The following is a 24,959-nucleotide window of genomic DNA, read 5'->3' on the forward strand; positions in this document are numbered from 1 at the left end:
AGGAGCCGCTTCACAAACAGCGCCCGCGGAAAAAAGAGTTAAAATGGCGCCTGTTCCACAGCTGTGGAGGCGGCTTCTCTGAGGCGCGGCTGCTGTTTTCGGTGTTGGGCGCAGGTAGGGACCTGCGGTGGGTTCTGCTCGGGCTGGGCCGCTCGCTGCGGGCAGAGGGAGCTGTGCTGGAGGGAGCCTGGCGGGCTCTGGCTGCCCGTTTGCGCTCCGGGCCCCCCATTGCCCCGCCTGGGCCTCCGGGGCTGGGCAGGGGGATGCCCCCGGCCAGCGAGTGCCCTGCGGGCTGTGGGCAGGGGGGTGCAGGGGTGGGGAGGGCGCTGGCTGTGCTGGGGGCCGAGGGCTGGTCCCGGAGCTCTCTGAGGCTGCGTTTGTCTCCGCAGGTGCCGGCTGCTGTCCCGGGGGGAGCAGGGAGAGGACAGGACTGTGCATGATCCACCCTCCTGAGCCCGGGTGTCACCAGGGGGCCAAGGCTGATATTTTAAATCAAGTGTGACAGCTGTCATGCAGCAGAAATTAACCTCCCAGTCTATTGTGTTACCATCATGCTCTCTGCCACCTCCCTTTCCAATATTGAGATCTGCTGTGGTAAAACTGACTTGAAATCTGCTTTCCCAGCAGGATTGAGACCTTTGGTGCAAGATCCAGCTTTTTGGAAGCAAAGAGATTCCACTTCTCAGTGTGCCATGGGCCGAGGGGAAGGGAGCGGCTCCTGCTCCAACGATGGGGATGTGGAGAAGGCCCTGGGTCCCTGGGACAGAGGGGAAACCCCCTCAGAGCTGCCTGGGGGTGAGGGGTAATGGTTTTAAACTGAAAGAGAGTAAATTTAGATTAAATGTAAGGAAGAAATTCTTCCCTGTGAGGGTGGTGAGGCCCTGGCACAGGTTGTCCAGAGAAGCTGTGGCTGCCCCCTCCCTGGAAGGGTTCAAGGCCAGGTTGGACGGGGCTTTGGGCAACCTGGGCTAGTGGAAGTTGGCACTGGATGGCCTTGAGAATTCCCTTCCAGCCCAAACCCTCCAGATAAATGGAACTAACACTTAAGGGCTAACAGGATAGCAATTATTTAGCTGAAACAATGTATTTTAAGTCATTGTGTAAGAGGGTCTGTTACAGAGAAGTTCCTGATAAGAACAAAGGCTTGCTGTCCGGAGAAACTGAAACCAGCTGAACTGGCTTCCTGGTTTGGAAAAACGGTGAGTGTCCAGGGGGCCTGCACAAGAGACAGATTTGAAAAGTTCAACAGTGGGGTAGAGGAGTTACTTCATTTCTGAGCACCCCACCCCCAACCACCACTAGACACTGTGCAAGTGAAACGAAGAGGAAACCAGGCGGAGCATATGAAATTACTTCTTAGAACTCATTATAATAAAACCTGCCTCTTCGGGGAAAGGTTATGAATATGTAGAGGCATGTTTTGAAACTATCATGAATATGTAACACTTCCTTGTATAAAGCCAAGACAAATAACCACGGTGGGTTCGCACGCTTGTGGTGGAGAGACCCCCGCGTGCCTCAGTGCTGAATAAACGTTCCTACTTCATAACCGTATAGGTTGTGGAGTCGGGATTGCGCAAGTCACTCCTGTGACTCTGTGAAAAGTCGTTTTGAGCTTTGCCTTCTCAAAACCACGAGGGAGGTGCCAGCGGCTCGGCCCTGGCGCTGTCTCCGCACTGTCACCCCCCCTGGGAGCCCAGGGGGTCGTACAGGTCCTGTGATCCCCTCGGGTTAAATGAAGGTGACGTGACAGCAAGTGAGCACTGAAGATGTTTCAGTTGTGGTAGAAACAACTTAAGCTTGGAAAATGGTAGTACGTGCTGCGGCCTCTTGCTGCTGGATCTGTGAGAGAGAAAAGCAGTAAAAGGGACAGAAAGAGCGGGAGCAGGGGGATCCCCAGCCCGGGCTCCAGCGTTTCTCGGCGGTGGGTGCACACCCAGCACGGTTTTCTGTCCCTTTTCCGTTCGTTTTCCCGTCTGTTTGTGTCCCGGCCAGCAGCGGTGGGTTTCCATGGCCTCGCTCCCCCAGACAAGCGTTTGCTGAGGCGGGATGGGGTGTGTTCACCCTTTCGTGCCGCCTTTCCCTCTGCCCGGCTCCTGCTGGGGGTCGCCGGCCCCGAGCGGCTCTGGCAGCTATTCGGTCCTAATCCCGCTCCGTGTTTCTGCACAGCCCTTGCAACAGCTGCAGCGTTGTATAAATTGTTGACCCAAGGCCTAGTAGCATAAGCAGCACATGGAATGAAACTCCGATGCCAGTAATAGTTTGGGTACTGTTTGGCAGCCAAAGGGTTAATTTCCCCCCCACACTTTATATGAGAGGGGCTGTGAGTGTACCAGAGCTCCGATTGGCTGCTGCTTTCCGCCCCTCCCCGTTCTTGCGCGCTGATTGGCCGAGCGCGGTAGGGGGGGTTCAGGTGCGGGTTTGGCTCCTCATAAAGTGCCTCTGACCTCACCGAGCCCAGTCCCGTGCTGAGGCAGCGGCCGCCGCTGCTCGTGTTGGGCGCAGGTGGGGACCCGCGGTGGGTTCTGCTCGGGCTGGGCCGCTCGCTGCGGGCGGAGCTCTCTGAGGTTGTGTTTGTCCCCGCAGGTACCGGCTGCTGTCCCGGGGGGAGCCGCTCTTGGAACAGCCTTTGTCAGCCGGATCGATTCCTTCGGCGCGAGGTGCTGCTGGTGGCGAGGAAAGAGATTCCACTTCTCAACGTGCCGTGGGTCGAGGGGATGGGACCGGCTCCTGCTCCAGTGATGGGGGTATTGAGGCAGCCCTGGATCCCCCGGATGGAGGGGTACCCCTCCCCGCCCTGTGGTGCCTGTGGGGCCCAAGAAAAAGACGCAGAGAAGACTTGTGGGTGAGTGCGGGGCCACCCCGGTGTCCCGTCGGGAGGGGACAGCGTCCCTGGGGCAGTGTCACCCCTGGGGATGGCGAGCGTGAGGCTTCTTGCAGCTGCCTGGGAAAGGTTAAGGGGCAAAAGGGCCTGAGGGAGCGGGGACAGGCGGGGGCTGCTCGCCCCGCACGGGCAGGGAAGCGGCTTGGAGAAACGGCGGCAGCCTGGGCTGCCGGAACTGGGGGTGTCCCGCAGCCTCTCGGGGCCCCGGGGGGTAAATCCGGCGGCTTTTCCCCCAAAACGGCGGGGGCGGCCGTGCCGGAAACTGTTATTTCCGTTAGAGATCGCCGCCCGGGTGGGCGGGGCAGAGCTTCGCTCCGATTGGCTGTTCTGTTGATCACTCCTTGCGCGCTGATTGGCCGGAGCGCGGTGGGCGGGCTGTGCCGTGGGAGGCGCCATGTTGACTCTCCTGAGGAGCGTCCGCGGGCGGGTTCGGAGGGCGGCGGGGGGTTGGAGCTGAGGTGCGGGACCCAGGGCCGCCACCGCTCGGGTTGGGCGCAGGTGGGGACCCGCGGTGGGTTCTGCTCGGGCTGGGCCGCTCGCTGCGGGCGGAGCTCTCTGAGGTTGTGTTTGTCCCCGCAGGTGCCGGCTGCTGTCCCAGGGGAAACCGGGCCTGGAACAGCCTTTGTCAGCCGGATCGATTCCTTCGGCACAAGATGCTGCTGGTGGTGAGGAAAGAGATTCCACTTCTCGGTGTGCAATGGGCGGAGGGGATGGGAGCAGCTCCTGCTCCAACGATGGGGATGTTGAGGCAGCCCTGGTTCCCCAGGACAGACCGGTACCGCCCGCTACAGAGGTGCCCGTGGATCCCAAGAAAAGGACGGAGAGAAGACTTGGGGGTGAGTGCGAGGCCAGCCCGGTGTCCCATGGGGAGGGGACAGCATCCCTGGGGCAGTGTCACCCCTGGGGCTGGCGAGCGTGAGGCTTCTTGCAGCTGCCTGGGAAGGGCCTTGCTGGGTCCTCCCCGGGGGGCTGTAGCTGCCCCCCCTGCACCCCCCAGATCTTTGGCAGCTTTCCTGCTCCAGGCTGTCCCCCACGTCTGTGGTGTGGGAGCCTTGTCCCTGCTCTGTGTGACTGTCCCTTGGCTGTCTTGCTGCAGGCTCGGTGGGGGGGGGCAAAAAGGCTGGGGGGGTCCCTCGTAGTGGGGGTGCAAGGGCCGTGCCTGCGCTGGGCCAGCACCGTCCTCACTGTCAGCGGCTTCTTCCTCCTCCAGGCAAGTGGCACCAACTCCATCGCGTGTGGGTCCCGTACCCAGTGCTGTTACTGATTGGGGTTGTGCTCGTGGCTTTGGTCGTGGCTGTTGCTGCACTCTCAGGTAAGGGAGGAGCGGCTGCCCGTGCCCCTGGGCGCAGAGCTGTGTGTGCCGCCGGCAGCCCAGCCCCCGCGGTGCCAGGCTGGATGCGGCCCCTTCCCCTGCGGGCTGGGGCAGGCGTTGGGGTGCGAGGCCAAGGCTGGTGGGGGGAGCGTGGGGCTGCCCCTTCCCTGCCCCCCAGAGCCCTGTGCCCTGGTCCCTGCTGAGGGGAACCCTCTGACCTTCTGCCCTTCCCTCTCTGGCAGGAAGACGTGGAGGGTTTCTGGCTCCGGTGCTGGCCTGTCCCTACGAGTGGGTCAGTCTCCGCGGGGTCTGCTACTACCTGTCGAGCGAGGAGGGGAGCTGGGAGTGGAGCCGGGAGCGGTGCTCGTCCCTCGGGGCCTCGCTGGCTGTGCTCAAGGAGCAGTGGGAGATGGTGAGTGAGGGGCTGGGGGGTGCAGGGGGGTTTCTGGGTTGGTGCTGGGTGGGTGAGAGGCACTTGTAGGGCCAGAGCTGCGTCTCTGCCGGGGCCCTCGGCGGGAGGGAGGCACGGGGTGCGGCGTGGAGCCCAGGGCGCGTCTCCCCGTGCCGGGCTGGAGCCCGAGGAGCGGAGCAGAGCTGCGGCAGAGCAGGCCCGAGGCTCCTGCAGCGGCTCCTCACTGGTGGCTTCTCTTTTTCACCTTCTCTCAGGAGTTTCTCACGCGCCTCCAGGGCAACATCGATTACTGGGTTGGGCTGCAGAGGCGGGGCCGGGAGCTGGAGTGGGTGGACGGCAGCAGCTGCAACCAGACGTGAGTCCTGTGGCGAGCCGAGGCTGCGCGGAGACCGTCCGGTGGTGGGATGGGCAGGGCCTGGGGGCCGTGTGTGCTGGGCCTGTCCCTGGCGGGCAGCGCTTGTGCCCTCGCGCTGCTGGAGGGGACAGGGGAAACCAGGAACCTGAGGGGGCCGGTCGCCTCTTTCTGTCTTGCTGCAGGTTCCCCGTGCAGGGCCAAGAACCGTGTGTGTATATGAGCGAGGATTGCCTCAGGGCTGCGAGCTGCTCCCAGGCACGGCCGTATCTCTGCAGCAAGCCCCAAGTTCTGGCGTGACAAGTGGTGGCCAAAGGCCCTTCTCCACACCAAGTGCTCTTACCACTCCGTGTCCTTCCCTCAGCCGCTGCTCCGGGTTGTTCTGGTGTCGGCAGGGACGCGCTGCTGCTCTGAGATATGCACCCGCAGGGCATGGAGATGTCCTGGCAGCTGCTGTGTCCCTGCCCGCGCTGGGCTGTCCGTGGAATCGATTCCTTTTCTCTCTGGGACCCCCCCAGGCAGCTCTGGCTTCTCCCACAGTTCACATCTCTTTGCTGTTCTGCTGTGACAATGGTGCTGGGGAGCTGCTGCCTCCCGCCATGGCTGCAGAAGCCTCAGTGGGGCACCACGAGACGGGGGTCTCTGCACTAGAACTCGGCAGTTCCGGATGTTTACACATTTTACTCCAACTGGGAAGTTTTCTCTGTGTGTGTGTGTGGTTTGAGTCTTTACATCCACACAGATATTTAAATACCTGTTTGCATGTTAAATGTGGTTGTTGTTGAGTTTGTAATTCTGGGCTGTCCAGCCAGATCAGTATTTTAATATTTGTTTACTGAAGCACTTTAAATACGAACAATTGCCACTAAAATTTAACCTCTGACCTACCTCGCATCACAAATAAATCTTATTGTTGTAAAATTGTCCCTGTGGAAGGTAAAATCACAACTGGTCTTACTGGTTTGTTACTGAGTTGATGGTTTTTGCTGATTTTCATAAGGAATGGTTAGGACTAATCCATTAAATGGAATCTCACAGAAATACCGTTTTTTATAAAAGATTTTTATAAAAGATTTTTTTATAAAAGATAGTGGTGCGCTGGTTTCAGTAGTCAGAGAGATGATGTTTGCAGTTTAAACCCGTCACGCTGCCATCAGACCGTTTTTGCTTTTGTGCTGTGACAATGGTGCTGGGGAGCTGCTGCCCCTGATGTGGGCACAGAACCCTCAGCAGAGGGGCTCTGGATTGGCCCTTGTGGGCTCCATGGTGATTTGTCACTAATGGTATTTTCTAATTTCTCCTTTTTCTGATAAAGTTTGCCAACTCCCACGGGTGTCCCTTGTGTTCCGGGAGGCGCCTGCTCACAGCAGCCCTGTCCCTGCCCCTCCTCGCTCCCGCGGGTGCTTTTCCCTCACGGTGTTGGAAGCGTCGGAGCTCACGGGTGTGAGGCGGCAGCTGCCCGCCGGGGTTTTCTCCCTCGAGCCGTGTGAAGTGCTAAGGCTTGGACCATAGGCATAAGCCAGAGTTGACCTATAGACGAATCCTGTATATTTTATAACTGATAACCATTGTGCTAACAGGTGTTATACTAATTTATAACAAACCACCTACTCTGATGTAAAAGGTGGAAGTTGTTGAAGCCTGAGCAACAGGCCCTGCACCGAAACTGTTCACTCCGTGTGTAATCCCTAATGGAATCTGCACGGGGGATGCAGCTACCTTGGATGTATCTTCCGCTTCCTTGTATGTGAGTAGAACAACAGAGTCACGGAGGCAGGTGTCTGTCCCCAGACCTGATGTGATGAATGTATCTTCCCCTTCCTTTGTATACGAATAGGGTAACAGAGTCACGGAGGCAGGTGTCTGTCCCCAAGACCTGATGTCAGACCTTGTGCATAATCCGATCAGATAAGCAGAGCAATTCCCTCAGTTTCTTCCTTGAGCCCTGGCCAGGCTCTGGGGGGAACCTAATGTGAAATTTAAACCAGATACTTCCGCTTAAAGCAAAGGTGCCAGCTATTCTGGTTTGCTGATTTTGAGCATATAAGGCCGGACCCGCTCACAGCGACTTTGGGTGCCTCAGCTACGGGTGGACGCCCCGCGTAGGATTTCCCACTTGCAGGGAAAGGTTCTCCAAATCCTCGCTGTAACTGGGGCTGCCCAGAGACTGCGGGGCTGGATGATGGGAACGGTGCAAGTGGGGATGGATCTTTCTTAATCACTCTCAGGTAGCAATGATGTGATGCGTTACCCTGTATTTTCCTATTTGTCTAAGTGCACTCTTCTGTCTTTTCTTACTGTATGTTTTCTGTATTATTCTGTTATATTATTTAGTTATTTCTAGTAAAATACACCTGCTCTTCTCACTCTGGTGTCTGAGTTTAACTGATATCCCTGATCAGCAAAACACCGTGGCAGAAATAGGAGCATCTGTGTAACCGCTGTGGATTTAATCTCGAGTTTATCTGTGTGTGGTAGAGCAGAGCACAGGCTGGAGCAGGCCCTGGCTGGGTGGTGGCACTCGCAGAGCTGTGGGCAGCAGCTCCGTGTGCAAGTGCGGAGGGTGACGAGTGGCGTCCTCGGGGCTGGGGGCTGGCACCAGTTTAACATCTTTGTTGGGGACAGGGACGGGGGCATGGAGGCGCCTTCAGCGAGTTCCCTGACGGCACTGAGCTGTGCGGGGACACGCTGAGGGAAGGGATCGGTCCCCAGGGACCTGGAGAGGGGGGACGTGCAAACCCTGTGGAGTTCAAGGCCAAGGGCCAGGTCCTGCCATGGGTCGGAGCAATCCCAAAGCCAGGCTGGGCGAGGAGGGGCTGGAGAGCAGCCCCGAGGAGAAGGACTTGGGGGGTTGGGGGGTGGAAAACTGCCTGTGAGCCAGCAACGTGGCACAGGTTGCCCAGAGAAGCTGTGGCTGCCCCCTCCCTGGAAGGGTCCAAGGCCAGGTTGGACGGGGCTTTGGGCAACCTGGGCTAGTGGAAGGTGGCCCTGCCCGGGGCAGGGGGTGGCACTGGATGGCCTTGAGAATTCCCTTCCAGCCCAAACACGTAAGGGCTAACAGGATAGCAATTATTTAGCTGAAACAATGTATTTTAACTCATTGTGTAAGAGGGTCTGTTACAGAGAAGTTCCTGATAAGAACAAAGGCTTGCTGTCCGGAGAAGCTGAAACCAGCTGAACTGGCTTCCTGGTTTGGAAAAACGGTGAGTGTCCAGGGGGGCTGCACAAGAGACAGATTTGAAAAGTTCAACAGTGGGGTAGAGGAGTTACTTCATTTCTGAGCACCCCGCCCCCAACCACGACTAGACACTGTGCAAGTGAAACGAAGAGGAAACCAAGCGGAGCATATGGAAATTACGTCTTAGAACTCATTATAATAAAACCTGCCTCTTTGGGGAAAGGTTATGAATATGTATAGGCATGCTTTGAAACTATCATGAATATGTAACACTTCCTTGTACAAAGCCAAGACAAATAACCACGGTGGGTTCGCACACTTGTGGTGGAGAGACCCCCGCGTGCCTCAGTGCTGAATAAACGTTCCTACTTCATAACCGTATAGGTTGTGGAGTCGGGATTGCGCAAGTCACTCCTGTGACTCTGTGAAAAGTCGTTTTGAGCTTTGCCTTCTCAAAACCACGAGGGAGGAGCCAGCGGCTCGGCCCTGGCGCTGTCTCCGCACTGTCACCCCCCCTGGGAGCCCAGGGGGTCGTACAGGTCCTGTGATCCCCTCGGGTTAAATGAAGGTGACGCGACAGCAAGTGAGCACTGAAGATGTCAGTTGTGGTAGAAACAACTTAAGCTTGGAAAAGGGTAGTACGTGCTGCGGCCTCTTGCTGCTGGATCTGTGAGAGAGAAAAGCAGTAAAAGGGACAGAAAGAGCGGGAGCAGGGGGATCCCCAGCCCGGGCTCCAGCGTTTCTCGGCGGTGGGTGCACACCCAGCACGGTTTTCTGTCCCTTTTCCGTTCGTTTTCCCGTCTGTTTGTGTCCCGGCCAGCAGCGGTGGGTTTCCATGGCCTCGCTCCCCCAGACAAGCGTTTGCTGAGGCGGGATGGGGTGTGTTCACCCTTTCGTGCCGCCTTTCCCTCTGCCCGGCTCCTGCTGGGGGTCGCCGGCCCGAGCGGCTCTGGCCGCGGCTCTGGCAGCCGTCCAGCTTCGGGCAGACATTTCCCTCGGCGCCGTCTTTTGGCACAGCCCTTGCAACAGCTGCGGCGTTGTATAAATTATTAACCCACGGCGTAGTGGCGTAAGCAGCACATGGAATGAAACTCCGATGCCAGTAATAGTTTGGGTACTGTTTGGCAGGCAAAAGTCACCCCCGGGTGAATTTCCCCCCCCCACTTTATATGAGAGGCTGTGAGTGTACCAGAGCTCCGATTGGCTGCTGCTTTCCGCCCCTCCCCGTTCTTGCGCGCTGATTGGCCGGAGCGCGGTAGGGGCGGGTTCAGGTGCGGGTTTGGCTCCTCATAAAGTGCCTCTGACCTCACCGAGCCCAGTCCCGTGCTGAGGCAGCGGCCGCCGCCGCTCGGGTTGGGCGCAGGTGGGGACCCGCGGTGGGTTCTGCTCGGGCTGGGCCGCTCGCTGCGGGCGGAGCTCTCTGAGGTTGTGTTTGTCCCCGCAGGTACCGGCTGCTGTCCCGGGGGGAGCCGCGCTTGGAACAGCCTTTGTCAGCCGGATCGATTCCTTCAGCACAAGGTGCTGCTGGTGGTGAGGAAAGAGATTCCACTTCTCGGTGTGCAACGTGCGGAGGGGATGGGAACGGCTCCTGCTCCAACGATGGGGATATTGAAGGAGCCCTGCACCCCCGGGATGGAGGGGTACCCCTCCCCGCCCTGTGGTGCCTGTGGATGCCAAGAAAAGGACCCAGAGAAGACTTGTGGGTGAGTTCGGGGCCACCCCGGTGTCCCGTGGGGAGGGGACAGCGTCCCTGGGGCAGTGTCACCCCCGAGGCCTGGGGCTGGCGAGCGTGAGGCTTCTTGCAGCTGCCTGGGAAGGGCCTTGCTGGGTCCTCCCCGGGGGGCTGTAGCTGCCCCCCCTGCACCCTCCGTGCTGCACTGCACCCGGTCAGGTGAGGTGGGGGGTGCTAAGGAAGCTCCCCCCGTGTCTGTCCGGGGGCGGGGGGACAGAGCGGTGAGGAAGGGGGTTTCCATCACGCCCCCCCAGGCCCCTCGCTCCCCACAAAGGGGCAAAAGGGCCTGAGGGAGCGGGGAGAGGCGGGGGCTGCTCGCCCCGCACGGGCAGGGAAGCGGCTTGGAGAAACGGCGGCAGCCTGGGCTGCCGGAACTGGGGGTGTCCTGCAGCCTCTCGGGGCCCCGGGCGGTAAAAGCGGCCGCTTTTCCCCCAAAAGGAGCGGGGGCGGCCGTGCCGGAAACTGTTATTTCCGTTAGAGACCGCCTCCCGGATGGGCGGGGCAGAGCTTCGCTCCGATTGGCTGTTCCCTTGGTCACTCCTTGCGCGCTGATTGGCCGGGGCGCGGTGGGGTGGCTGTGCCGTGGGAGGCGCCATGTTGACTCTCCTGAGGAGCGTCCGCGGGCGGGTTGGGAGGGCGGCGGGGGGTTGGAGCTGAGGTGCGGGACCCAGGGCCGCCACCGCTCGGGTTGGGCGCAGGTAGGGACCCGCGGTGGGTTCTGCTCGGGCTGGGCCGCTCGCTGCGGGCGGAGCTCTCTGAGGTTGTGTTTGTCCCCGCAGGTACCGGCTGCTGTCCCAGGGGAAACCGGGCCTGGAACAGCTTTTGTCAGCCGGATCGATTCCTTCGGCACAAGATGCTGCTGGTGGCGAGGAAAGAGATTCCACTTCTCGGTGTGCAATGGGCGGAGGGGATGGGAACGGCTCCTGCTCCAACGATGGGGTTGTTGAGGCAGCCCTGGATCCCCAGGACAGACCGGTACCGCCCGCTACAGAGGTGCCCGTGGATCCCAAGAAAAGGACGGAGAGAAGACTTGGGGGTGAGTGCGAGGCCAGCCCGGTGTCCCATGGGGAGGGGACAGCATCCCTGGGGCAGTGTCACCCCTGGGGCTGGCGAGCGTGAGGCTTCTTGCAGCTGCCTGGGAAGGGCCTTGCTGGGTCCTCCCCGGGGGGCTGTAGCTGCCCCCCCTGCACCCCCCAGATCTTTGGCAGCTTTCCTGCTCCAGGCTGTCCCCCACGTCTGTGGTGTGGGAGCCTTGTCCCTGCTCTGTGTGACTGTCCCTTGGCTGTCTTGCTGCAGGCTCGGTGGGGGGGGGCAAAAAGGCTGGGGGGGTCCCTCGTAGTGGGGGTGCAAGGGCCGTGCCTGCGCTGGGCCAGCACCGTCCTCACTGCCAGCGGCTTCTTCCTCCTCCAGGCAAGTGGCACCAACTCCATCGCGTGCGGGTCCCGTACCCAGTGCTGTTACTGATTGGGGTTGTGCTCGTGGCTTTGGTCGTGGCTGTTGCTGCACTCTCAGGTAAGGGAGGAGCGGCTGCCCGTGCCCCTGGGCGCAGAGCTGTGTGTGCCGCCGGCAGCCCAGCCCCCGCGGTGCCAGGCTGGATGCGGCCCCTTCCCCTGCGGGCTGGGGCAGGCGTTGGGGTGCGAGGCCAAGGCTGGTGGGGGGAGCGTGGGGCTGCCCCTTCCCTGCCCCCCAGAGCGCTGTGCCCTGGTCCCTGCTGAGGGGAACCCTCTGACCTTCTGCCCTTCCCTCTTTGGCAGGAAGACGTGGAGGGTCTCTGGCTCCGGTGCTGGCCTGTCCCTACGAGTGGGTCAGTCTCCGCGGGGTCTGCTACTACCTGTCGAGCGAGGAGGGGAGCTGGGAGTGGAGCCGGGAGTGGTGCTCGTCCCTCGGGGCCTCGCTGGCTGTGCTCAAGGAGCAGTGGGAGATGGTGAGTGAGGGGCTGGAGGGTGCAGGGGGGTTTCAGGGTTGGTGCTGGGTGGGTGAGAGGCACTTGTAGGGCCAGAGCTGCGTCTCTGCCGGGGCCCTCGGCGGGAGGGAGGCACGGGGTGCGGCGTGGAGCCCAGGGCGCGTCTCCCCGTGCCGGGCTGGAGCCCGAGGAGCGGAGCAGAGCTGCGGCAGAGCAGGCCCGAGGCTCCTGCAGCGGCTCCTCACTGGTGGCTTCTCTTTTTCCCCTTCTCTCAGGAGTTTCTCACGCGCCTCCAGAGCAACATCGATTACTGGGTTGGGCTGCAGAGACGGGGCTGGGAGCTGGAGTGGGTGGACGGCAGCAGCTGCAACCAGACGTGAGTCCTGTGGCGAGCCGAGGCTGCGCGGAGACCGTCCGGCGGTGGGATGGGCAGGGCCTGGGGGCCGTGTGTGCTGGGCCTGTCCCTGGCGGGCAGCGCTTGTGCCCTCGCGCTGCTGGAGGGGACGGGGGAAACCAGGAACCTGAGGGGGCCGGTCGCCTCTTTCTGTCTTGCTGCAGGTTCCCCGTGCAGGGCCAAGAACCGTGTGTGTATCTGAGCGAGGGTTGCTTCAGGGCTGCGAGCTGCTCCCAGGCACGGGCGTATCTCTGCAGCAAGCCCCAAGTTCTGGCGTGACAAGTGGTGGCCAAAGGCCCTTCTCCACACCAAGTGCTCTTACCACTCCGTGTCCTTCCCTCAGCCGCTGCTCCGGGTTGTTCTGGTGTCGGCAGGGACGTGCTGCTGCTCTGAGATATGCACCCGCAGGGCATGGAGATGTCCTGGCAGCTGCTGTGTCCCTGCCCGCGCTGGGCTGTCCGTGGAATCGATTCCTTTTCTCTCTGGGACCCCCCCAGGCAGCTCTGGCTTCTCCCACAGTTCACATCTCTTTGCTGTTCTGCTGTGACAATGGTGCTGGGGAGCTGCTGCCTCCCGCCATGGCTGCAGAAGCCTCAGTGGGGCACCACGAGACGGGGGTCTCTGCACTAGAACTCGGCAGTTCCGGATGTTTACACATTTTACTCCAACTGGGAAGTTTTCTCTGTGTGTGTGTGGTTTGAGTCTTTACATCCACACAGATATTTAAATACCTGTTGCATGTTAAATGTGGTTGTTGTTGAGTTTGTAATTCTGGGCTGTCCAGCCAGATCAGTATTTTAATATTTGTTTACTGAAGCACTTTAAATACGAACAATTGCCACTAAAATTTAACCTCTGACCTACCTCACATCACAAATAAATCTTATTGTTGTAAAATTGTCCCTGTGGAAGGTAAAATCACAACTGGTCTTACTGGTTTGTTACTGAGTTGATGGTTTTTGCTGATTTTCATAAGGAATGGTTAGGACTAATCCATTAAATGGAATCTCACAGAAATACCGTTTTTTATAAAAGATTTTTATAAAAGATTTTTTTATAAAAGATAGTGGTGCGCTGGTTTCAGTAGTCAGAGAGATGATGTTTGCAGTTTAAACCCGTCACGCTGCCATCAGACCGTTTTTGCTTTTGTGCTGTGACAATGGTGCTGGGGAGCTGCTGCCCCTGATGTGGGCACAGAACCCTCAGCAGAGGGGCTCTGGATTGGCCCTTGTGGGCTCCATGGTGATTTGTCACTAATGGTATTTTCTAATTTCTCCTTTTTCTGATAAAGTTTGCCAACTCCCACGGGTGTCCCTTGTGTTCCGGGAGGCGCCTGCTCACAGCAGCCCTGTCCCTGCCCCTCCTCGCTCCCGCGGGTGCTTTTCCCTCACGGTGTTGGAAGCGTCGGAGCTCACGGGTGTGAGGCGGCAGCTGCCCGCCGGGGTTTTCTCCCTCGAGCCGTGTGAAGTGCTAAGGCTTGGACCATAGGCATAAGCCAGAGTTGACCTATAGACGAATCCTGTATATTTTATAACTGATAACCATTGTGCTAACGGGTGTTATACTAATTTATAACAAACCACCTACTCTGATGTAAAAGGTGGAAGTTGTTGAAGCCTGAGCAACAGGCCCTGCACCGAAACTGTTCACTCCGTGTGTAATCCCTAATGGAATCTGCACGGGGGATGCAGCTACCTTGGATGTATCTTCCGCTTCCTTGTATGTGAGTAGAACAACAGAGTCACGGAGGCAGGTGTCTGTCCCCAGACCTGATGTGATGAATGTATCTTCCCCTTCCTTTGTATACGAATAGGGTAACAGAGTCACGGAGGCAGGTGTCTGTCCCCAAGACCTGATGTCAGACCTTGTGCATAATCCGATCAGATAAGCAGAGCAATTCCCTCAGTTTCTTCCTTGAGCCCTGGCCAGGCTCTGGGGGGAACCTAATGTGAAATTTAAACCAGATACTTCCGCTTAAAGCAAAGGTGCCAGCTATTCTGGTTTGCTGATTTTGAGCATATAAGGCCGGACCCGCTCACAGCGACTTTGGGTGCCTCAGCTACGGGTGGACGCCCCGCGTAGGATTTCCCACTTGCAGGGAAAGGTTCTCCAAATCCTCGCTGTAACTGGGGCTGCCCAGAGACTGCGGGGCTGGATGATGGGAACGGTGCAAGTGGGGATGGATCTTTCTTAATCACTCTCAGGTAGCAATGATGTGATGCGTTACCCTGTATTTTCCTATTTGTCTAAGTGCACTCTTCTGTCTTTTCTTACTGTATGTTTTCTGTATTATTCTGTTATATTATTTAGTTATTTCTAGTAAAATACACCTGCTCTTCTCACTCTGGTGTCTGAGTTTAACTGATATCCCTGATCAGCAAAACACCGTGGCAGAAATAGGAGCATCTGTGTAACCGCTGTGGATTTAATCTCGAGTTTATCTGTGTGTGGTAGAGCAGAGCACAGGCTGGAGCAGGCCCTGGCTGGGTGGTGGCACTCGCAGAGCTGTGGGCAGCAGCTCCGTGTGCAAGTGCGGAGGGTGACGAGTGGCGTCCTCGGGGCTGGGGGCTGGCACCAGTTTAACATCTTTGTTGGGGACAGGGACGGGGGCATGGAGGCGCCTTCAGCGAGTTCCCTGACGGCACTGAGCTGTGCGGGGACACGCTGAGGGAAGGGATCGGTCCCCAGGGACCTGGAGAGGGGGGACGTGCAAACCCTGTGGAGTTCAAGGCCAAGGGCCAGGTCCTGCCATGGGTCGGAGCAATCCCAAAGCCAGGCTGGGCGAGGAGGGGCTGGAGAGCAGCCCCGAGGAGAAGGACTTGGGGGGTTGGGGGGTGGAAAACTGCCTGTGAGCCAGCAACGTGGCACAGGTTGCCCAGAGAAGCTGTGGCTGCCCCCTCCCTGGAAGGGTCCAAGGCCAGGTTGGACGGGGCTTTGGGCAACCTGGGCTAGTGGAAGGTGGCCCTGCCCGGGGCAGGGGGTGGCACTGGATGGCCTTGAGAATTCCCTTCCAGCCCAAACACGTAAGGGCTAACAGGATAGCAATTATTTAGCTGAAACAATGTATTTTAACTCCTTGTGTAAGAGGGTCTGTTACAGAGAAGTTCCTGATAAGAACAAAGGCTTGCTGTCCGGAGAAGCTGAAACCAGCTGAACTGGCTTCCTGGTTTGGAAAAACGGTGAGTGTCCAGGGGGGCTGCACAAGAGACAGATTTGAAAAGTTCAACAGTGGGGTAGAGGAGTTACTTCATTTCTGAGCACCCCGCCCCCAACCACCACTAGACACTGTGCAAGTGAAACGAAGAGGAAACCAAGCGGAGCATATGGAAATTACATCTTAGAACTCATTATAATAAAACCTGCCTCTTTGGGGAAAGGTTATGAATATGTATAGGCATGCTTTGAAACTATCATGAATATGTAACACTTCCTTGTACAAAGCCAAGACAAATAACCACGGTGGGTTCGCACGCTTGTGGTGGAGAGACCCCCGCGTGCCTCAGTGCTGAATAAACGTTCCTACTTCATAACCGTATAGGTTGTGGAGTCGGGATTGCGCAAGTCACTCCTGTGACTCTGTGAAAAGTCGTTTTGAGCTTTGCCTTCTCAAAACCACGAGGGAGGAGCCAGCGGCTCGGCCCTGGCGCTGTCTCCGCACTGTCACCCCCCCTGGGAGCCCAGGGGGTCGTACAGGTCCTGTGATCCCCTCGGGTTAAATGAAGGTGACGCGACAGCAAGTGAGCACTGAAGATGTCAGTTGTGGTAGAAACAACTTAAGCTTGGAAAAGGGTAGTACGTGCTGCGGCCTCTTGCTGCTGGATCTGTGAGAGAGAAAAGCAGTAAAAGGGACAGAAAGAGCGGGAGCAGGGGGATCCCCAGCCCGGGCTCCAGCGTTTCTCGGCGGTGGGTGCACACCCAGCACGGTTTTCTGTCCCTTTTCCGTTCGTTTTCCCGTCTGTTTGTGTCCCGGCCAGCAGCGGTGGGTTTCCATGGCCTCGCTCCCCCAGACAAGCGTTTGCTGAGGCGGGATGGGGTGTGTTCACCCTTTCGTGCCGCCTTTCCCTCTGCCCGGCTCCTGCTGGGGGTCGCCGGCCCGAGCGGCTCTGGCCGCGGCTCTGGCAGCCGTCCAGCTTCGGGCAGACATTTCCCTCGGCGCCGTCTTTTGGCACAGCCCTTGCAACAGCTGCGGCGTTGTATAAATTGTTGACCCAAGGCCTAGTAGCATAAGCAGCACATGGAATGAAACTCCGATGCCAGTAATAGTTTGGGTACTGTTTGGCAGCCAAAGGGTTAATTTCCCCCCCCACTTTATATGAGAGGCTGTGAGTGTACCAGAGCTCCGATTGGCTGCTGCTTTCCGCCCCTTCCCGTTCTTGCGCGCTGATTGGCCGAGCGCGGTAGGGGGGGTTCAGGTGCGGGTTTGGCTCCTCATAAAGTGCCTCTGACCTCACCGAGCCCAGTCCCGTGCTGAGGCAGCGGCCGCCGCTGCTCGTGTTGGGCGCAGGTGGGGACCCGCGGTGGGTTCTGCTCGGGCTGGGCCGCTCGCTGCGGGCGGAGCTCTCTGAGGTTGTGTTTGTCCCCGCAGGTACCGGCTGCTGTCCCGGGGGGAGCCGCGCTTGGAACAGCCTTTGTCAGCCGGATCGATTCCTTCGGCGCAAGGTGCTGCTGGTGGCGAGGAAAGAGATTCCACTTCTCGGTGTGCAATGGGCGGAGGGGATGGGAACGGCTCCTGCTCCAACGATGTGGATGTTGAGGCAGCCCTGGTGCCCCAGGACAGACCGGTACCGCCCGCTACAGAGGTGCCCGTGGATCCCAAGAAAAGGACGGAGAGAAGACTTGGGGGTGAGTGCGGGGCCAGCCCGGTGTCCCATGGGGAGGGGACAGCGTCCCTGGGGCAGTGTCACCCCTGGGGCTGGCGAGCGTGAGGCTTCTTGCAGCTGCCTGGGAAGGGCCTTGCTGGGTCCTCCCCGGGGGGCTGTAGCTGCCCCCCCTGCACCCCCCAGATCTTTGGCAGCTTTCCTGCTCCAGGCTGTCCCCCACGTCTGTGGTGTGGGAGCCTTGTCCCTGCTCTGTGTGACTGTCCCTTGGCTGTCTTGCTGCCAGCTCTGTGTGTGTGGGGGGAAACGGGCTGGGGGTCCCTCGTGGTGGGGGTGTGAGGGTCGTGCCTGTGCCGGGCCAGCACCGTCCTCACTGCCAGCGGCTTCTTCCTCCTCCAGGCAAGTGGCACCAACTCCATCGCGTGCGGGTCCCGTACCCAGTGCTGTTACTGATTGGGGTTGTGCTCGTGGCTTTGGTCGTGGCTGTTGCTGCACTCTCAGGTAAGGGAGGAGCGGCTGCCCGTGCCCCTGGGCGCAGAGCTGTGTGTGCCGCCGGCAGCCCAGCCCCCGCGGTGCCAGGCTGGATGCGGCCCCTTCCCCTGCGGGCTGGGGCAGGCGTTGGGGTGCGAGGCCAAGGCTGGTGGGGGGAGTGTGGGGCTGCCCCTTCCCTGCCCCCCAGAGCCCTGTGCCCTGGTCCCTGCTGAGGGGAACCCTCTGACCTTCTGCCCTTCCCTCTTTGGCAGGAAGACGTGGAGGGTCTCTGGCTCCGGTGCTGGCCTGTCCCTACGAGTGGGTCAGTCTCCGCGGGGTCTGCTACTACCTGTCGAGCGAGGAGGGGAGCTGGGAGTGGAGCCGGGAGCGGTGCTCGTCCCTCGGGGCCTCGCTGGCTGTGCTCAAGGAGCAGTGGGAGATGGTGAGTGAGGGGCTGGGGGGTGCAGGGGGGTTTCTGGGTTGGTGCTGGGTGGGTGAGAGGCACTTGTAGGGCCAGAGCTGCGTCTCTGCCGGGGCCCTCGGCGGGAGGGAGGCACGGGGTGCGGCGTGGAGCCCAGGGCGCGTCTCCCCGTGCCGGGCTGGAGCCCGAGGAGCGGAGCAGAGCTGCGGCAGAGCAGGCCCGAGGCTCCTGCAGCGGCTCCTCACTGGTGGCTTCTCTTTTTCCCCTTCTCTCAGGAGTTTCTCACGCGCCTCCAGGGCAACATCTATTACTGGGTTGGGCTGCAGAGACGGGGCCGGGAGCTGGAGTGGGTGGACGGCAGCAGCTGCAACCAGACGTGAGTGCTGTGGCGAGCCGAGGCTGCGCGGAGACTGTCCGGCGGTGGGATGGGCAGGGCCTGGGGGCCGTGTGTGCTGGGCCTGTCCCTGGCGGGCAGCGCTTGTGCCCTCGCGCTGCTGGAGGGGACGGGGGAAACCAGGAACCTGAGGGGGCCGGTCGCCTCTTTCTGTCTTGCTGCAGGTTCCATGTGGAGGGCCAAGAACCGTGTGTGTATCTGAGCGAGGGTTGCCTCAGGGCTGCGAGCTGCTCCCAGGCACGGCCGTATCTCTGCAGCAAGCCCCAAGTTCTGGCGTGACAAGTGGTGGCCAAAGGCCCTTCTCCACACCAAGTGCTCTTACCACTCCGTGTCCTTCCCTCAGCCGCTGCTCCGGGTTGTTCTGGTGTCGGCAGGGACGCGCTGCTGCTCTGAGATATGCACCCGCAGGGCATGGAGATGTCCTGGCAGCTGCTGTGTCCCTGCCTGCGCTGGGCTGTCCGTGGAATCGATTCCTTTTCTCTCTGGGACCCCCCCAGGCAGCTCTGGCTTCTCCCACAGTTCACATCTCTTTGCTGTTCTGCTGTGACAATGGTGCTGGGGAGCTGCTGCCTCCCGCCATGGCTGCAGAAGCCTCAGTGGGGCACCACGAGACGGGGGTCTCTGCACTAGAACTCGGCAGTTCCGGATGTTTACACATTTTACTCCAACTGGGAAGATTTCTGTGTGTGTGTGTGTGGTTTGAGTCTTTACATCCATACAGATATTTAAATACCTGTTTGCATGTTAAATGTGGTGGTTGTTGAATTTGTAATTCTGGGCTGTCCAGCCAGATCAGTATTTTAATCGTTATTTACTGAATCACTTTTAATTTAAATACGAACAATTGCCACTAAAATTTAATCTCTGACCTACCTCACATCACAAATAAATCTTACTGTTGTAAAATTGTCCCTGTGGAAGGTAAAATCACAACTGGTCTTACTGGTTTGTTACTGAGTTGATGGGTTTTGGTGATTTTGATAAGGAACGGTTAGGACTAATCCATTAAATGGAATCTCACAGAAATATTGGTTTTTCTGAAAGAATCTTTTCCAGAAAGAATGAAATTTTTTTTTTCCAGAAAGAATGAATTTTTTTTTTCGCAGAAAGAATGAATTTTTTTTTTTCCAGAAAGAATGAAATTTTTTTCCCCAGAAAGAATGGATTTTTTTCCCCAGAAAGAACGGATTTTTTTCCCCAGAAGGAATGGGATTTTTTTCCCCAGAAGGAATGGGATTTTTTTCCCCAGAAGGAATGGGATTTTTTTCCCCAGAAGGAATGGGATTTTTTTCCCCAGAAGGAATGGGATTTTTTTCCCCAGAAGGAATGGGATTTTTTTCCCCAGAAGGAATGGGATTTTTTTCCCCAGAAGGAATGGGATTTTTTTTCCCCAGAAGGAATGGGATTTTTTTCCCCAGAAGGAATGGGATTTTTTTCCCCAGAAGGAATGGGATTTTTTTCCCCAGAAGGAATGGGATTTTTTTCCCCAGAAGGAATGGATTTTTTTCCCCAGAAGGAATGGATTTTTTTCCCCAGAAGGAATGAATTTTTTCAAAAAGATAGTGGTGCGCTGGTTTCAGTAGTCAGAGAGATGATGTTTGCAGTTTAAACCCGTCACGCTGCCATCAGACCGTTGGAGGACGATTTCTGCAGACCAGGGGCTTTAAAAGCTGCGTTGTGAAAGGGCCTCAAAGCTGGTAAAAACTCCCGATGTGAACCCAAATCCTTGGGTCGAGGGCGGGGCAGGGTCTGTCTGTGAGGTCAGTGCTCTGTGGTGGCCGCAGGCAGCCCCCGAGCCGTGTCAGGGCTCAAGTGCGTGTGACTGGAACGGGGTGGGGATGTGAAAATGAGGGACAGGAGTGTAAGTACGTGTGTGTCTGTGTGTGTCTGTGTGTGTCTGTGTGTGTCTGTGTGTGTCTGTGTGTGTCTGTGTGTGTCTGTAATGGCGGCCGTCGGGGGGAAATGGGCATCGGGGGAAATGGCGGCCGTCAGGGGGGAAATGGGCATCGGGGGAAATGGCGGCGGGGGGAAATGGCGGTGAAAGCAATCAAACAGGCCATAATGAGGCTAATTAACGTGCTCCTAATTGGGTGGCGGAAGTTCCTGAGGTGCCTCGTGGCTTCCTGAGCTCCTGCGAGAGCCCAGAAACGAGGGAAAACGGCCCAAGAAAGGGAAAGTTCATGGCCCAAGTCGCTGCGCACCCGTGAGCCAATTACCGCGTCCCAATTAGCACACGGGGTAATTAATTTACACGCTTCTCCCCTCCGGCCTTTATTCTGGGATGGGAAAATGATTTCTGAACTTTTTTTTTTTCCAAGTTTCTCAGGTGCTACATCTTGTCCTTTCCCCAGCAGGACACACCCCGGTTCTATCCCGCGGCCCTCAGGCGCGGTGGGGTCAGACTTTTCTTTCTAGATTTTTTTTTTTCCAAGATATTTTTTTTTTCCAGAGATTTTTTTTCCCCGAGATTTTTTTTTTTTTTCGGCTTCTCTAGATTTTTAAAAATTTTTTTTAGATTTTTATTTAGGATTTTCTAAGAGATTTTCTAAGAGATTTTCTTAAAGACTTTCTAAGATTTTCTTAAAGACTTTCTAAGATTTTCTTAAAGATTTTCTAAGATTTTCTTAAAGATTTTCTAAGATTTTCTTAAAGATTTTCTAAGATTTTCTTAAAGATTTTCTAAGATTTTCTTAAAGATTTTCTAAGATTTTCTTAAAGATTTTCTAAGATTTTAAAAAATTTTTTCATTTTTTTTAGATTTTTGGGGGTTTGGGGGTGGTTTTTTGTTTTTTTTTCCCAGTTTTTTGGGGGTTTTGCGGTTTTTTTAGGATTTTTAGGGGTTTTTTTCTTAGAATTTTTTAGGGTTTTTCAGATTTTTTTTAAGATTTTAAAAAGTTTTTTAATTTTTTATATTTTCAAGATTTTTTTTTGAGATTTTTTAGAATATTTTTAGAATTTTTATTAGATTTTTAAAGATTTTTGTTTGGTTGGTGTTTTGGGGGTGTTTTTGGGTGTTTTTAGATTTTTTTTTTCTTTTCTTTTAGCTATTATTCTACAAAACCAAAGGGTTCTCTACCTGCAGGCGGGGCAGGAAGCTCGGGCCCCGCTGCCTATTTGCACCTCGCTGGCCCAGGGGCCAGTGGCCGGTGGCAGTTGGGTTTCCTGTCCCCTCCTCCGTGTCCCCAACGCCGGCGGCCTCTCGGCTCTTCGGCGCCATGGAGGATGAGGACGGTTACATGGTCTTACAGCAGCGGGGCAAGCGGGGTGTTGGGGGGAGGCTGGGGGCCCCCCGCGTCGCAGGTATTGGGGTTCGTGGCTGCTGGGTCCCTCCTAAACTTGTTGGGGAGGGGGGGAAGGAAATAACGGGGTGTCGCTGAGCAGGGGGGGAAGCTGGGGAAACTGAGGCGCGGGTTGAGGAAGAGGAGGGACGGGGGGGGCTTTTCTCAAGGCCGCGGCTCCCGTCCTGCGGAGGAGGGATGGCCTTGGCCTTGGCCTTGAGCTCTGCAGGGAGGAATCTGCCCCCGGCGGGGCTGTCCCAGCTCGGTGGGGTGAATTCTTGGAGAGTTTTGTTGCTCCGGGCTCAGCAGCTTGGCCCCGGGTGCCGTGGGGGGACACATCTCCCATCCTGGCCCCCCTCTAACCTGGATTTAACCCTTTGGCTTTCTTACAACATCCAGGAAATTCCCAGTTCCGGGTCAAACCGACCCAACCTCCTCCCGAGCGACTTGGCCGCGGCGCCGGCGGGATCGGGAGGAGGGCGGCCGCGGCGGAACAACCAGCAGCACCACCCCGGAGGGCTTTTTGGGGAGAAAAGCGCCCGAATCGGCGCTGCGGATGCGGCTGGGTGTGTTTTTTCTCCTAAGGACTCTTTCCCCCGCAGCATCGGGCTGTCCCCAGTGGCACCGACCCGCGCTCTGGGCCGGCTGGACCGGGAACCTCCTCCTGGGAGTGGCCGTGGTGGCCGTGGGCTGCTTGGGTGAGTGGCTGCGCTTGCCGGCCCGGGGGCAACCAAAGGACACCCCAAAGAGCGGGGTGGGGTGTCCCTGTTTTCTCGGGGTGCTGGCCCAGGTGCTCGTGTCGGAGGCAAATCTCTTCACGCTCTGCGCTGGCGGACGCCCGTCAGCGCGAGGTCGGGGAAGTGGGTTTGGATCAGAATTTTAGAGCCGAGGCGGGGAGGAACCTGGACTCTCTTGGTTGGCCGGCGAGGGGCAAACCACTGGAAACTTCTCAGCTGCGGCCGGGTCAGGATTTGACACCCCGTAGCCAAAATGAATCTTGTGCCTGGTGCGATGTTGCCGGTGGCATCTGAGGCTGCCCCGGCCCAGAGCGCGCCGAGGAGGCGGGAGGGAGACGCAAGCGCGCGCTGGGTGTCGGGGAGGAGAATCCTCCCCCCAAAGCGGGGGAGACGCAGCGGGTCTTGCGCTGGGGGGGACGCTCGGGGGTGGATTTGGCCCGTGGGGGTGGATCTGCCGAGCTTTGGGCCCAGGGGTGCGGAGGGAGGAGCGAAGGGCCGGGGCTGGAGCTTCCCTGAGCCCCGTGTTCTCCGCAGGCGACGCCGTGGGGCCGCGGGAGAGACCTTGGGGGCGAGAGCCGGGGCGCGGGGGCTTCGTAGGGCTCCGCTGTCCCCGTCGGGGGGGGGATGCGGGGCCGGCAGCGAGCTGGGGGGGATTGTTTGAACCCGGCGTGGCCCCAGATAAACCCGCTGCCAGGCGTTGGGGCTCTGCGGGGCTGCGGGGGGCGGTGGAGAGGGGGCAGGGAGCCCCTCACCCCGGCGTCGGGCCCCTGTGGGCCGCGCAGGTAGAGCTGTTTGGCAGGAGAGGCGACTTCCGCAGCGGTCGGGGGCTTTTCGCAGCCGTCCAGCGCGATGCCGCCTCCGGAGCTCGTGGGCTGGTGCCAGGGGCGGAGGGGCCACATCCTGTTGTGGGTGCAAAGCAGCAGCGGGGCGGGGGGGTGAGCGCTGGGGTGGGGGCCTTGTACCCCAAAAGAAGAGGGTCTGGGAGTCTGCTCTGGGGTTTGGGACCCCGAGATTTGGGCTCTGCTCTGGGTTTGGGGACCCCGAGGCCAATTCCCCCCCCAGTCCCATCCTGAGATGCTCAGCGCAAGGTTTGGGGTGAGCTGAGGGGACGGGAAGGGTGAGGGGGGGCTCTGAGCGTCGCTGGGGGCCGGGATCCAGCCCAGCCGCTGCCCTGCACCCCACGGGGCCCCGCGCAGGCAGATCTGGGCGGGCGTCGTGCCTGGGGGAGCCCCGTCCCCCCCCCTCACTGCTCCATCCTCCCCTTGCAGCTCTGCACCAGCAGCTGGAGAACTTGGGAAGCCGCAAAAACGAGAGCGGGAACGTAGGAGATGGCAACACCCCGGAGAAAATCTGCTGGGAGCTGAGGAAAAGTCTCTGCTTGCCCGAGCTGCCAGGTAACGGCCACGAGGCTCCTCCGCACCGTCGGGTTCCCACCCCAAAAAAAAAGAAAATTACGACACCCCCAAACTGGAGGAGCAGACGAAGCTCGGGGCGTCCCCGCGTTCCTTGGGAGCGAACAGGACTTGGACCCTTGTCCTGCCTCGGGGGTGCGGGGGCCGAGGTGGCTTCTGGGGGGGCTGCACTTGTCTTTCAGAGGGCGGGGGGTGCCGGCTCTGCCCCCCCAACTGGACACTGCGCGGGACCAAGTGCTTTTGGGTGAGCGACAAGCAAAAGGCGTGGAACCAGAGCCGGGAGGACTGTGCGACTCGGGGCGCCGAGCTGCTGGTGCCGGGGGGCCACGAGGAGCTGGTAAAGGGACCGATGGCATCGGGGGCGGGGGGGCACTGGGGGCACGTGGGGAAGCGCTGAGGCCGTGCGGGGGGAGCCCCCACCCCTGCGGTGCCTCTGCAGGGCGTGGGGCCGGGCTGGAACCTGTTTTGGGGTGACAGTGCTGGCGTCACCCCCTGCCCTCTTCCCACCCCCCCCCACTCATAGGATTTCCTCAATCAAACCCTCCGGAAACCCAGCACCTACTTCTGGATCGGCCTCTCCGTCCCCCCCGCCGGGCAGGGCTGGACCTGGCTGAACAGCTCCCGCCTGGCCCCGGGCTGGTGAGCGCTTTGGGGGGGACACGGGTGTCGGGGGGCACCTCCAGGGCCCTTCGTGCTGTGACACGGGCTCCCTCCTGCCCCCCTCCAGGTTCCGGCCGAGCCCTAAGGCTGAATTTGGGACGTGTGGGGCGCTGAGGGGGGGCAGGATCGTCTCCGAGAGATGCAGCTCAGAATTGCAGTGGATCTGCCAAAAACCAGCCCCCCAGCTCTGAGCTGGGCCGAGGGCGGGTCAGGATCAGACCCTCAGCCCAGGGGGGAATCCGGGAGCTGGTGCTGATGTTGTTGGCCACCAACCACCCGCACAAATGAATAATGACACCGGCCGGGCTCTGTCGTGTGATGTTTTTTAAGTAAATTTCTTAACGAGGACGGGCTGGAAGGAGCATCCCGAGGCGCCTGGTCCCTACCTGCCCCCCTTCCCCATCCCCAGCGCGCGCCAGGGCCCCCGTCCCAACCCGCTTTGGGATTTCTGCCCCTGCCAGGGTCCCCCTCCCTCCCTTCAGTCTTCCTCCAGGACCATCCTCATCCTCAGGGGGTGTTTTTGCCCCCGTACGTGGCAAAAATTAACCCAAGGGGGTGCCGGGAAGGGAGCGACGGGCGGTCGAGGAGATGGATGCTCGTGG

The 24,959-nt window shown here is 58.7% G+C and overlaps 3 protein-coding genes across 4 annotated transcripts; all 3 read left to right on the forward strand.

The window, feature by feature from the left end:
• Positions 1–43: 43 nt before the first annotated feature.
• On the forward strand, positions 44–7,326 carry LOC141917308 (uncharacterized). The gene is made up of 8 exons (XM_074810417.1): positions 44–52; positions 119–389; positions 2,587–2,845; positions 3,464–3,720; positions 4,095–4,196; positions 4,439–4,608; positions 4,863–4,963; positions 5,146–7,326. Exons 1-8 carry the CDS (start codon positions 44–46, stop codon positions 5,258–5,260), a joined length of 1,284 nt encoding a protein of 427 aa, XP_074666518.1. The 3' UTR covers positions 5,261–7,326.
• Positions 7,327–9,012: 1,686 nt separating this feature from the next.
• On the forward strand, positions 9,013–19,490 carry LOC141917309 (uncharacterized). Its single transcript, XM_074810418.1, has 12 exons — positions 9,013–9,017; positions 9,434–9,501; positions 9,583–9,841; positions 10,650–10,906; positions 11,281–11,381; positions 11,621–11,794; positions 12,049–12,149; positions 16,753–17,009; positions 17,384–17,484; positions 17,724–17,897; positions 18,152–18,252; positions 18,435–19,490. Exons 1-12 carry the CDS (start codon positions 9,013–9,015, stop codon positions 18,547–18,549), a joined length of 1,713 nt encoding a protein of 570 aa, XP_074666519.1. The 3' UTR covers positions 18,550–19,490.
• An 835-nt stretch (positions 19,491–20,325) lies between these two features.
• LOC141917400 (killer cell lectin-like receptor subfamily B member 1B allele B) lies at positions 20,326–24,702 on the forward strand. Of its 2 annotated transcripts, XM_074810578.1 has the most exons (6): positions 20,326–21,570; positions 22,151–22,246; positions 23,554–23,679; positions 23,880–24,034; positions 24,221–24,336; positions 24,425–24,702. In XM_074810578.1, the coding sequence occupies exons 1-6, from the start codon at positions 21,486–21,488 to the stop codon at positions 24,546–24,548; spliced, it is 702 nt and encodes a 233-aa protein (XP_074666679.1). In that variant the 5' UTR covers positions 20,326–21,485; the 3' UTR covers positions 24,549–24,702. The 2 variants fall into 2 exon arrangements, with proteins under 2 accessions (XP_074666679.1, XP_074666678.1); XM_074810577.1 differs by lacking the exon at positions 20,326–21,570 and having other exon boundaries at positions 21,591–22,246; positions 24,221–24,702.
• The last annotated feature ends 257 nt before the right edge of the window (positions 24,703–24,959 follow it).

The sequence above is a fragment of the Strix aluco genome, chromosome 37 (assembly GCF_031877795.1).
Source record: "Strix aluco isolate bStrAlu1 chromosome 37, bStrAlu1.hap1, whole genome shotgun sequence".
Lineage (NCBI taxonomy): Eukaryota > Metazoa > Chordata > Aves > Strigiformes > Strigidae > Strix > Strix aluco.

Coding starts and splice junctions, on each gene's coding strand:
- LOC141917308 (XM_074810417.1), top strand. Junction 390..2,586: donor GGCTGCGTTTGTCTCCGCAG/GTGCCGGCTGCT, acceptor TTGTCCCCGCAG/GTACCGGCTGCTGTCCCGGG. Junction 4,197..4,438: donor GGCTGTTGCTGCACTCTCAG/GTAAGGGAGGAG, acceptor CCTCTCTGGCAG/GAAGACGTGGAGGGTTTCTG.
- LOC141917309 (XM_074810418.1), top strand. Junction 9,502..9,582: donor GCCGCTCGGGTTGGGCGCAG/GTGGGGACCCGC, acceptor TTGTCCCCGCAG/GTACCGGCTGCTGTCCCGGG. Junction 11,382..11,620: donor TGGCTGTTGCTGCACTCTCA/GGTAAGGGAGGA, acceptor CTTCCCTCTTTG/GCAGGAAGACGTGGAGGGTC.
- LOC141917400 (XM_074810577.1), top strand. CDS start 21,747: ATGGCCTTGGCCTTGGCCTTGAGCTCTGCAGGGAGGAATCTGCCCCCG. Junction 22,247..23,553: donor GGTGGCCGTGGGCTGCTTGG/GTGAGTGGCTGC, acceptor CTCCCCTTGCAG/CTCTGCACCAGCAGCTGGAG. Junction 23,680..23,879: donor CTGCTTGCCCGAGCTGCCAG/GTAACGGCCACG, acceptor CTTGTCTTTCAG/AGGGCGGGGGGTGCCGGCTC.